At 34.2% G+C, this 12,693-nt stretch overlaps 1 protein-coding gene across 3 annotated transcripts in view; it reads left to right on the forward strand.

Annotated features, from left to right (window-relative positions):
* The window catches only part of Tmprss11a (transmembrane serine protease 11A), a 61,398-nt gene that overhangs the window by 14,872 nt on the left and 33,833 nt on the right, over positions 1–12,693 (forward strand). For all 3 annotated transcript variants that reach the window (XM_074042091.1, XM_074042090.1, XM_074042092.1), the window contains exon 3: positions 10,967–11,088. In XM_074042091.1, coding sequence (XP_073898192.1) covers positions 10,967–11,088 — 122 coding nt within the window. The remainder of the gene's footprint in view (positions 1–10,966; positions 11,089–12,693) is intronic.

Consider the following 12,693-nt stretch of genomic DNA (forward strand, 5'->3'; position numbering starts at 1 on the left):
TGAGCAACTCTCCATTTGCATTTGCCTTTAGGAATATCCATACCTTTCTTTTTAAAATACTCTTTATTAATTGGATGTTCATGAACTTTAAAAACCTTGATTATTTCTCGCATAAAAGATAAAGTGTCAAATGAATTCTTCATCTCGAGCTGTTATACTGTTTCCAGAAATTTAACATCTTTCTCTTCCTACAGCTCTTTATTATAAGCAATGCTTAATAAATGCAAAATAAATTTTTTCTTTTTATTGTCACTACTAGAGGAAAAAGTAGTCCTGGCCAAGTTCTTGCAACCATTTGTTTTACATTTTAATTATATTTTGCAGACTTGTTTCAATTAGCTTGTTCATTTGTCAAGCTCAGACCCAAATATATTTTAAAACTACATCTTCAGAGTTAAAACCAACATAGCAAAGTAAAACCTTCATGTTATTTACTGATTATTAAACTTGGTATAAATTATCAATTGAATATTATTTTGTGTTAATTTTAGCAAGCTCATTGTATTTTTTATGTGCTCTATATACAACCCACTAGCTCATTTAGTTCTCACAATGATCCTATGACTTAGCCACTATTATCAACTCTATTTCTTTACCTTTTTAAAAATTATTGGTATGCTGGGAATACATCATGACATCTACAAAGGTTCTTACAATATATCATAGTTGAATTCATCCCCTCCATCATTCTTTATCCTTCTCCCTCCATTCCTGGAATAGTTTCAACAGGTCTCACTTTTCCATTTGTATACATGTGTGAACAATATTGGCACCATATGAACTCCATTTTATAAATTAAGAAAGTAATTAGTCCAACCTCACAAACTAACAAGTAGAAGAGATGAAATCTGAATCTGATAGTTGAACCAGAGCCTCTGATTGATTATCTTTTGAATAATTTTCAAGATAAAAAAATTTTTGCTTTTTAGTTTAAAATTTAAGTAAAACGTTCACAGAACTAGTTGTTCTGTAGGTTTCTGTAAAGTTCAGGGATTGATATGTGTTCCTATCATTGAAGTTTAAAGACTGATTTATAACATCCTCTTCTTAAATATACTTTCCTTTTCCAGTTGTCTGTCCTATAGGAAATAATATTTGGTAGATAAAAGAGGGAGTGTGGCAGATAAATGTATAGAGTACTTAAAACTAGGGCTGTAGGAATATGATTATATAAGTATATATAGTTCCATAGTATATAGTGATTGATTTGTGATTATTATAACATCTGTCATTTATTATCTATTTACTAAATATGAATCATTTTGCATATATTGTATCATTTATTCTTTACCATCCTTACATAAGTTATCCCTTGTGGTTACCCTATTTTGTAGAGCAGGAAAGTTACCCCAGATCACAGTTATTGGATTCTAAACTGAAGCTTCCATGCCTTTCCATCCTTAAAACATTCATAGATTTATTTCTGAAACATCTTGGGTAATCACAAAGAATTGACCACCTATTGAAACAAAAATTATTTAAGCAATGTTTGATCAGTATTCTATTGAAGGCTTTCACGGTTGTTATCAAGGTGGTCTGGTTACAAACAGCATAGACATACTTTGAGCAAGACATACAAGTGTTTTCCTTCCCTCAGATCCATGACTTGTGCTGCCTTTCCTCTCTGAACTTCAATTTCCTCATCGGTGAAATAGTAACAATAAAGCTTACCCTGCCAAACTGTGGCAATGATTACATGAGAACTCCAAACTTAGAATTGGTCTCAATAGGTGATAGAGACCTTCATTTCCTCACTTTATGACTTCACACCCTTGGGTAGTATTTATTATCACCATTTTACAGAGGAGAAAAATGAAATTCAGAGAGGTTTCGGAAACTTCTCAAACACAATCAGGGACTAAAACCAAAGTCTTCTGACTCTTAAATTATAGAATATTATACCAGGCAAATGGAGAATTGCAGGATTTAAAAAATCTTAACTCTTATTTTTTTTAACCTAATAGAAATTTATTATTTGTGATATTTAAAATTTTTACAACAATAAGTTTATAATATGTTATTATTTTGAATTTCTTAGTACAAATTGAGACAAAAGTGTTAAAGGTTATGCCATAAGTTACATGAGCTAAGAATTCATGTCTTATTCATCACAATTTCCCTAAGTCCAGCTTGATACCTAAATCACAATAGCAGCTCAATAAAAGCAAGATTTGTACTAGCTAGTTAACTTCTTAGAAGGAACTTCTTAGGATACACTTATGTTGTACAGGGCTCTGATACAGGAATTTGAAAACAAACAGCTCATTTTGCATAGAAGCATATCATCCCAGCCTAAGCCTTAACCTCCAATAGGTAGCTAACGCTTTCACTTCAATAGGTGAAACTGCAATTTGTGCCAATGTTGAAACTACACACATACACACACACACACACGCATGCACACACATACACACACCCAATAACCACATTAGTCACTACCTATATTTTCTAGCTTAGTAGAACATTCTATGATGTTTTCTTCAACTTCTGTTTGCTTAATCCTTAATGTTGTACATGTTAATATCCCTAATATTGTACATGTTAAACAATATCTCCATTTCATTGTGTCACTCTGGGCCACAACACATATATTTGTTGTTCATTAATTTGCATTAAAAATATCCTGGGCACTTCTTAATACCTTCCTATCTAAGCTCCTTTCTGTGGGGCAACTCCAAGATGTTCTAAAAATCCAAAATGCTACTGTTACCAAAATTACCTACAGTATATATGCTCATACTAAAATTCTCAAGCCACATATGGCTGATTTCTGTCAAGTGTGTAATAATAACAAAAAGTCTGGTAACAGCTTGCATGTGTATGTTATTTGCTATGCGTTGGTCACTTTACATGCATTAATGCATTTAATTCTTTGAGATAGGTTTGAATTTTATTTACATTTTACTAATGGGGCAGCTAAGACCCTGAAGGGCCAAATGCTTTGTCTCACATTGCAGAGCTAGCAAGTGCCAGGGCTGAGATTTGGACTTACGGAGTTTGACGTCAAAAACTAGACTATTGTTATTAGGGCTATACCATTCCAGTTAAGTCAGTTCAATAGTTTGCATTAATTTAAACTACATGTGATTGTGTTCTATCACTAAACCAAAGTCTATATTCAATAATATGTAAGATGGACATTGCAGCTATCCTCCAGCACAGCATAAATCCATATTTTGCTGTTATCTCAAGGTCAGAGAGGATTAAATGCCAGTCATATTTTAAGATACATCTTGAAAAGGTCCTTTCACCAAATAGAAACAAGCAGTCTTAGAAGGCATAAGAACCATGAATTAATTTCACTATTTGGGATAAGGATGATGTTAGAGGAAACACAAGGCTTCAAGAATTTGAAGTAAATCCATTCCAGACCTGATCAGCAGTGAGTTGCTGGCTATGTGCTCAGGGTGTGACTGGAATGGGAAGTACCCCTCATGGGGATCAAGTGCATCTGAGGAAAGTCAAAGAAAGGTGTTCTCAATCTCTTTCCCATTCACATTCTCCTTTGGCAGCCTTACACTTCTCCATTGTTTATGCTCCTATTTTCATTTCAAATTTGCCAAGTTCTCATCTTCAGGACAAGAGGCAAGGTGCTGTTCTAGTAGACAAGGGACTGAAGTCTTTTCTGGATTTCTAGATTTCCTCCTCTGAGTCCCCTGAACTCAGTTTAGCCTAAATTTCTCCATCATCTCCCACAGAAAATCATCTTTGGTATAGATTCACAGTGATATTTTATCTAATTTTGTTACCTCCCTCCTTGCCGTATCCTCACTGCCACTCATATCTGGGAGCTGAATTGTTTCTTCTTTTGTTAACTTTCCTGACAACAAAACATGTTGGAGAGTACCACACTGGTAAGAACAAATCTAGAGCATGTCTTCAAAACACTCTGTGAAACAGAAAGATACCCCAAGACATCAGAAGAAATAATAAAAAGTATATAAGGAAACCTTTTATGTCCAGGAAATATAGAAAATCAAAACAGCCATGCTGCCCATCTTTGCTGTCATTTGAAGTCATTAAAGTCTATAAAACTTTCAGTAGTGAATATTCTATTCAACATTATTTAAACATTTTTTCCAAACCTATTTGAGCATGGGAAACTTCCATTGTCCTCATGACTTGGGAACGGTTTAAGAAATGTCCCAGTGGACTGGAGATGTGGCTTGAACAGTAGAGCACTTCCCTACCAAGTGCAAAACCCTGAGTTCATACTCTAGCACTGCAAAAAAAAAAAAAAAAGTGAGCAAGAGAGAGAGAAATGTCCCAGTGCTATATTAACTTCTTCACAAGTCTGCACACTTCAGAGAAAACATATATGTATACACATAGCATATCAAGGATTAAAATATATAGATTATTCAGCAGCATAGAAAAAAGTATCAAAATAATAAAAAAAAAAAAAAACAGCTAGGCACCAGTGGCTTAAGCCTGAAATCCTAGCTATTTAGGAGGCTGAGACTGGGAGGATCTTAGTTGGAGGCCAGCCATGGTAAATAGTTCTAGAGACTCCATCTCCAAAATATACCAGAGTAAAATGGACTGAAAGAATGGCTCAAGCAGCAGAGCTCCTACTTGGCAAGCATGAAGCCCTGAGTTCAACCCCAGTTCCACCAATAAATAAATAAATAAATAAATAAGACCCTTAAAAGTCTATAGAGAACCCCAAATATTGTCATTAACTTTTACTGTACATACCTCCTCATAGTCCTTCCCTCCACATTGCCTCTGTCACTAGTATGGAAACCTCTCCAGAGAGGAGGCAGAAAGGAATCCTAACTTTTTAAAAGTACATGCAAATTTAAAGCCAATAGAAAGAGTGAAAGATACGAGAGCAAAATCAAATTCAAGACAAACACAGTGAAGATTGGTATAACTTCTGACTAGTACAATGATGTCTACCTTCCTTTCATAAATCCCTCACTTATTTTTTATGCTGCTTAAATTATTATTAATCCAAATTACTCATTTGGGTCATTATTCATTTGAGTCATTACTCATTTGGGTTAATAGGAAACATGTTTTGGAAATGAAAAAATCTCAAAAGACAGTTTAATATGACAGAGGGGAAAATGGGCTTCTGAGTCATAGAAGCCCATGTTAAATACTTTGCAGGAGAATGTTTAATGGGCACAGGTGTGCAGTTCGATTAGAGGAACAACTTCTGATATTTATATCCAGTAAGGTACCTAAGGTTGATCATAATTTATTGAATATTTCAAAAAATATTCTGAATGGTTCCAACACAAAGAGATGATAAATGTCTGATAAATGCAATCACTGTGATCACATTTTTATGCATCCGATCCATGTATTGAAATGTTACCTTAGTCATAGAGCAGGTGAATATGATCAAAGAACATTATATTCATTATAGAAGTGTCAAGATGAAACCCCTTACACATAAAGTCAATAAACAGCAAATAAAAAGGAAATATTATATCTATACCATAAGTATGCACAATTACTTTGTGTCAATTAAAATAAAAATTTTTTTTTTTGCATTGGATTTTTTTTTTCTTTTATTATTCATATGTGCATACAAGGCTTGGTTCATTTCTCCCCCCTGCCCCCACCCCCTCCCTTACCACCCACTCCACCCCCTCCCGCTCCCCCCCTCAATACCCAGCAGAAACTATTTTGCCCTTATTTCTAATTTTGTTGTAGAGAGAGTATAAGCAATAATAGGAAGGAACAAGGGGTTTTGCTGGTTGAGATAAGGATAGCTATACAGGGCATTGACTCACATTGATTTCCTGTGCGTGGGTGTTACCTTCTAGGTTAATTCTTTTTGATCTAACCTTTTCTCTAGTACCTGTTCCCCTTTTCCTATTGGCCTCAGTTGCTTTTAAGGTATCTACTTTAGAGTTAGGTCTTAACTCTACATTCTGGTTTTATGAATTGAGTAAATTATCTTAAGGTAAATCATTCACCTATAAAATGGTAACAAATAGTTCTACTGACAAATATTTGGGGAATTAAATGTGATGATCAAAAATATATGCAAAGTTGGCATTTCCTAAATAGAAGTTCTCATTCCCATCAATTTTAATATTAAGTGGTCATTCTAAAAGAGTCACAGAGTACCCAGATATTTACATATCAGAATAATAAGTTGTCATAAAAGATTGTTTTCCTATCAATGTGAGTCAATGCCCTGTATAGCTATCCTTATCTCAACCAGCAAAACCCCTTGTTCCTTCCTATTATTGCTTATACTCTCTCTACAACAAAATTAGAGATAAGGGCAAAATAGTTTCTGCTGGGTATTGAGGGGGGGAGCGGGAGGGGGTGGAGTGGGTGGTAAGGGAGGGGGTGGGGGCAGGGGGGAGAAATAAACCAAGCCTTGTATGCACATATGAATAATAAAAGAAAAATGAAAAAAAAAAAAAGATTGTTTTCCTTGTAGCAAATGACTGAGTTAGCTATTCAGAGGCAAGCATTATTTTCACTGGTAAAAAGAGAGCACTTTTCGTTCTGTAAGAACCTCCTTCAGGGATGGGCCCCATGCTAGGATAAAAGAGTAAAGCTTTCTGCATTCATTGACTCTCTGGGATGCATTTAGCACCTTTCTCAAGTGTATTAGGATGAAATAGATTTGTACATTGATCTGAGAAGCTGCACAATTAATTTTTACACAGGGTAATGTATTTTGAACTTCAAAAAACTTTTTTATGAAGACTTGTAGAAAACTAGCTGATTTATAAATGGGCAATTCTATAATAATCATATACATCTACATTTGCACAATAGTGTTTTATATTTTAAGAAGCATAAACTGATCCCAAAAAAGGAAATGTTTGAAGTTCCTAGATAAAATGATAAAGGGCATATGGTTGAAGATGAAACAACCAAGTGGCTGGCTTTCAGGGAAGGCTTTTCTAGGAAAAAAGAGGATCCCTTACAGGGATAGGGGTCTCATAATACTTTTGCTTAAATCATCCTTGAACTTGTGTATATGAAAATAACTAAGGAACTGAATAATCGAACCCTGATCATTAGCAATTCTTTCTGCCTTACATATTTTTTCAAAGTGTGTATCTTTCAGTCTGCAAGACTGTAGAAAACAGTCACAAAATCATTTGGTTATTACCATGTTTCTTTAACAACATCTTTTTAAAAAACTACCATAAATACATCCTTTTAAACACTAAATAATAAAATTTAATGAAGCTATAGTAGATATGATGAATTGGACTTCACAGAGATTATAAATTGTATTTTTAAAAATAAGGATCATCTGTAATTGTTTTTTCCTAAAAAGAACTGAGAGTGCCAAATAGTTCATGATTGGGGATTACCTCCAGCTCTCTTTCCATTCTAATTTCCAAGAGTTCACTTTATATTCCTAAAATTATTACTTAAACAAAATATCCTCTACTGTTCTTTTTATTCTGTGGCTGGCATAGAACTCTCTTTTCATGGAATAGATCCCTAATTACTATCCCTACAAAAAATGAAGATTTAACTTTCACATGCTTTCTTTGAAGGCTACAGTTTTCATCCATTTCCATGTGGATGGAAAGTCATAATATTTTTAGTTGTGATAGAAAGAATTCTAAAATAACCTCAAAGATCCTGGTCCTCTGGTATACAAATACCTTCCCCAGTTACTGAATCAAACACTAATCTAAATGCTGCCGTAAGGGGGATTTGAAGATGTTATTAAGGTCCCAAATCAGTTGACTTGAAGAGAGGGAGGTTATCCTAGTAGTTCTAATCTAATCAGGTGATGGCTTTTCCTAGAGACATTTTTAGTTCAAGAAGAGATTTGATGTGTGGAACATTCTCTACTGCTTGCTTTTAAAATGGGGAAGCCCTTGGCAAGAAATGGATGGCATCTAAGAGCCAAAAGAGGCCTCTGACTCTGGTAGCAAAAGAACAAAGACCTCCATTCAACATCAAAGAACTGAGTTCTTCCTAACACTTGAGTGAACTTGGAAGAGATCACAAATCTCAGATGAGAAAAGCAGCCCCAACCAATGCCTTGATTTCAACTGTGTCAGATCTTGAGCAAAGAACCCAAGCATACCAAATAGAGAATTGTACCCTAATAAATGGCCATTGCTTTAAGCTTCTAAATTTGTCATAATTGGTAATTAGTTACATAGCAATAGATAATTAATGCACCCATGTTTGTTCTATAGGCATAAATAAAACAGGTAAAAATGCCTGAACAAAATGGTGTATCTCTACTATAGGCTAGATTCCAAAAGGTTTTACCAAGTGTATTGCTTTTCAAAGGTGAATCAACATTAAACAAATGACTAATACAGTCTCTCCAGAATGGAAAAATCCTGATATATTGTTGCTTTCATGAATTGCTTGTTTATATCCATAAAAGTTGCTAGGAAATTGAAAATTTGTTCATATAGGATTAAGTAGCTCCAGCTTTTGTGATTTGATGTTGTGCATGGATTGCATTCCTCAAAGGTTTTCTCAAAAGGATAAATGCTACAAATGACAAATCTTCACCCTGGTTTGTTGGTCATCAATTTCTCCCAGATGTTCACAGCCCTTTCTGTGAGATTTGAAGAGGAGACAGTATAGCACTTGAGCAGTATGTCAGTGGGGTGAACTCTTCTGCTTGTGATTCCAAGACTCAGTCTATAACTGTACGAGTTACTAGGGCATGGTTTTCTACAGTCCATTTTCTCCCTTTGTTCTATACAGAGAAACTGTACGATGATGGTGAGACAGATTTCACAGATTATAAATGTTCTTGAGTTCTAGGCTTTCTTCTTTCGGCCACTTTTGTTTTCCAGTGACTTGGAACCACACACATAGGATTCTCTGAAACAATGAAAGATCCAACAAGTAGAAAATATATGAATGAGAGTGAATGAGTGAGTGAACAGAAGAACATGCCAATGACAAATGTACTCAAGAATTCAAATGCAATGGAAAGGCAGTCTGGCACTGAGAATAAGTTTATGCTCCAGAAATTAGAAGATCTGACTTTGAGAAAATAAATTCTATTGTATGCCAAAAATTACTTACTATCTCTGAACTTCCTCTTTTGGAAAGTGCTTAAATGATGCTAAATCATCTCTAAAGTTTCTTTCACTTCTGACACTTAAGAGGTGAAACAATATCTTACCCCATGGACTTTCTGTTTTATTGTTAAATTTGAGTGTATTGGTTCTTGTCCATTAAAGGACACAATGAATTTTTATAGTCAGTTCTCTAGATTCTATTTAATCAGTAAATGTTCATATGCTTAGTATTTTCCAAACCCAACAGAATTCAAGTCCCTCAAGTTTTACTAGGTTTATTGGATAAATGTATTATTTATGCCAAAACTAATATTTTCTTTATTTCTTTATTGTATTGTTGTGCTGGGTAGGGGTACATTGTGGCATTTACAAATATCCTTACAATAAATAAAATATACTTGAATTCACCCCCTCCACTATTCTCCATTATTCCCTCTTCCTGCCCCCGCCCCCAACTCTTTCCTGGAATAGTTTCAAACAAAACTACCATTTTCTTAACTATTTACACCCAGACAGTTTAGATCTTTTCTTCTGGCATGTATATATAAAAATGCTTTTATAATCAAAAGAAAATTTTCTTGTAAATTACTCACTATTTATTAAAAGCTTACTTGACACAAAGCATTGCAATAAATCTTGGGAAGGAAATATGAGGAATATCTTTTGCTCCCCCAAAATTTTGGTTAACAGGATAGACATATGAACAGATAAACTACTAAGATGAGTAAACAAAGTTCACTATCATTGTAAGTTGTAAAGACAGAGAACTAGAGCTAGATGACCTAGGCCCTCCTCAGCCAATGACTCTAACAAATCAGATATCCTCTCTCTCAGCTTCTGTTATTTCATATGTAAGGCTGGTGTAATGCCTGCTTGATTTATAAGGTTCTTAACTCTGTACCAGGCACCTTATTAAGTTTCAATGGTAAAAGATGAACAAGACTAGTCTAGCGCATTGAGAAGTTCTAGTGAACTGTATGTAGGTTAGCATTCATGCAAACCAAGTACTTGATACAATGTATTGAGCACAGTTGTTGATCAAAAGGTGCTAGAAGAAAAGCGATTATTTTTTCTTCAGAAATAGTCTCTATTCCTGGTGTGAGGCAATATAAAGTACACAGTGCCACATCAGAAGCATTCTTGCCAAATGAATTTAATCAAAATCTAATCAAGGCTTTAAATCTAAATTCCAGCTTACAAGAAATGTAGGAGATAGAACAACTAGTTAATAGATACCAAATAAAAGCATTGTACAAGTCCAGAAGGTCGGAGAATTCTAAAGACTCACTTGATCTCTTCAATAAGCCAATGTGTAATGAGAACAATAAACCAAAATCAAAGACGGATTGGGTATTAGAAGATATCAGAGAAATACTCTAAACTTCCAACCCACTATGTCAGAAATATCTTCATTGTTTATATAATGATTGGATAAAAAGACATGATGTTATATTTCATAATATAATGCAGGGATTCAAAATGAAGAACTAAATGCAGCAAAACATTGTTAACAACTAATAAAATTAGGTGATGAACATATGAGTGTTTAATGATACCATTCTAATTTTCTATGTATCCAAAAACTTACATAATAAAGATTTAAACACAAAACAAACTACATATGATAGCATATTTGAAATCACTTTGTAAATTCTAAAAGGATAGACAAATAAAAGGGATAACAGAACATTGGAAAAAGGAGAAATGGTCCTTTTTCAAGCACATATACTACCTTGGGCCCACTGCTAAGAGCAGTCAAGTCTAGCCACCAAAGAAGGACCACCAGAAACCAAAGACAATATTATAATTTCCAGGTCCTGATCTTTTTAATACATCCTCCTTTGGTTAAGGTGACCTTAACAAAAATGTGGGACAAATGAAAAGAAGGCTACAGCAAAGTAAATTTATACAAGAACTAAAAACCTGTAACTCTTGATGTGAGTGTAACCAGCAGGATTTCCTTTTTGTAGGGCAACAGCATTTGGCACCCAAAACAGAGATCTGAAGCCATGGATGATGGCTTTTCTCATGGTGTTATCACTGACAGTGGTGGCAGCAACTGTCAGTCTTCTGGTTTACTTCTTAGTCTCTGGTAAGTAAAAGCAAGGATTTTGCTTCCTGTAAGGATTTATTTGCTATATGTAAATGAAATTCATGTTTTTACCTATGATTGTCCCTATTCAAAATATTTTGAAATTTATCCAGCCATTTCATTCACAATTAGTTAATGGGCTGCTATTACATACAAATACTTTTCTAGGGATGCAGAATACAACTGCATCAAGACAAATAAACAAATTTCCTATCTTCTTAGAGCACCCAATATAGTACTCTTTTGGCAATCTACATAAAATATTAAAAGTAATCATTGTCTGTAATGTAATAGTTGTCATGCTAAGCAACTCTCATCATTCCTCATAGATTGAAATGAAAAACTGTTAGTAAACTAGATACTTTTAAATTTAATTTAATTTTGTCTCTTTTACTCATGATCATCTTTTCTGCCCACCAGCACTTCTTGGAAAAAAAAAAGCACATATTTAATGAAAGAATGAATTTTAAAATAGTGGATAAACTATGACACAATATTATCACTTATTTTTCGAGAACAAATGTACTTTTCCAAAACAATATTAAAGAATTATATTTTATTGCCTGGCATATTTATAATTACACACATAAATTCTTTTTTCTCTTGGTGCAGAATATAAATCACTTACATTTTTGATGAATCTCTACAGTATCATTCTCACATGACATATGTGACAAAATGACTAGTTTGAGATTCTTACTTGAGTGGTCTTACCTGCTGTCAACTTCAACAGACTTCATGCGGAAGTGACTCCTCTATTAAGAGACTAAAAGGGGTTAAGACCATATTCCAGGGCCTCACATGAAAACTCCAAATATAGTTTACACTGATGGCAAAAGATTCTCACTTCATTTTTGCCCAAAAGCCCCTTTATTATAAGAGTAAGTTTTGAAAACAGCATAGATTATATTAAATAAGTAAATGGGCACCAAAAAAAGGGTCTGGAGATATTCATGTAGGAGACAATTTGCCCTGAGATCTCACTTTCTTTCCTAGGTTCATAGTCAAGAAACTCATTGCTTTCTACCTCAGCCAGGCTGCCCAAAAGAACCAGGTTGCTCCATTCTCTATCAGTAATTCATTATGACTCTCTTGTGCTCGCTAGACCTTAGTCCTAAAATGACCAAATTCTTCACTCTTTTTTTCCCTTTCTTTACAGCCAAGGAGTGGCTCAATTGACTTATTCCCGTTGCACACTGTTCTCACCTGCAACCTGAAAGCCTTTTCCTTAGCCTTTCTTTTTATGTTTTTCTTATGAAAAACATATGAGAGATCTGTATCTCTCATAACAAGTAAAAATTTACAAGAATATTTGTTTATGTCTACTTACAGTGAAGTGTATGTTGTATTCTGTAGGGCTCAGAACTTGGATAGATCACCTATTAGTTGTATAACAAAGCAAGTAACTGTCTTATTTTCCTCATCTATAAAATGGAGGTGATGTCAATCTAGAAAGCTGGTGTGAGGATCAAATAATACATCAAAACACACATAACAGTGCTGTGCATGCAGTAGATAATAAATGTCTATTACTGACTTCAAGTCTTGTTATTTTTATTATATTTTTATAAAATTCAGTTAGAAAAAGTTTAGTGATATGCTTAA

Source organism: Castor canadensis, chromosome 9 (assembly GCF_047511655.1).
Source record: "Castor canadensis chromosome 9, mCasCan1.hap1v2, whole genome shotgun sequence".
Classification (NCBI taxonomy): Eukaryota; Metazoa; Chordata; class Mammalia; order Rodentia; family Castoridae; genus Castor; species Castor canadensis.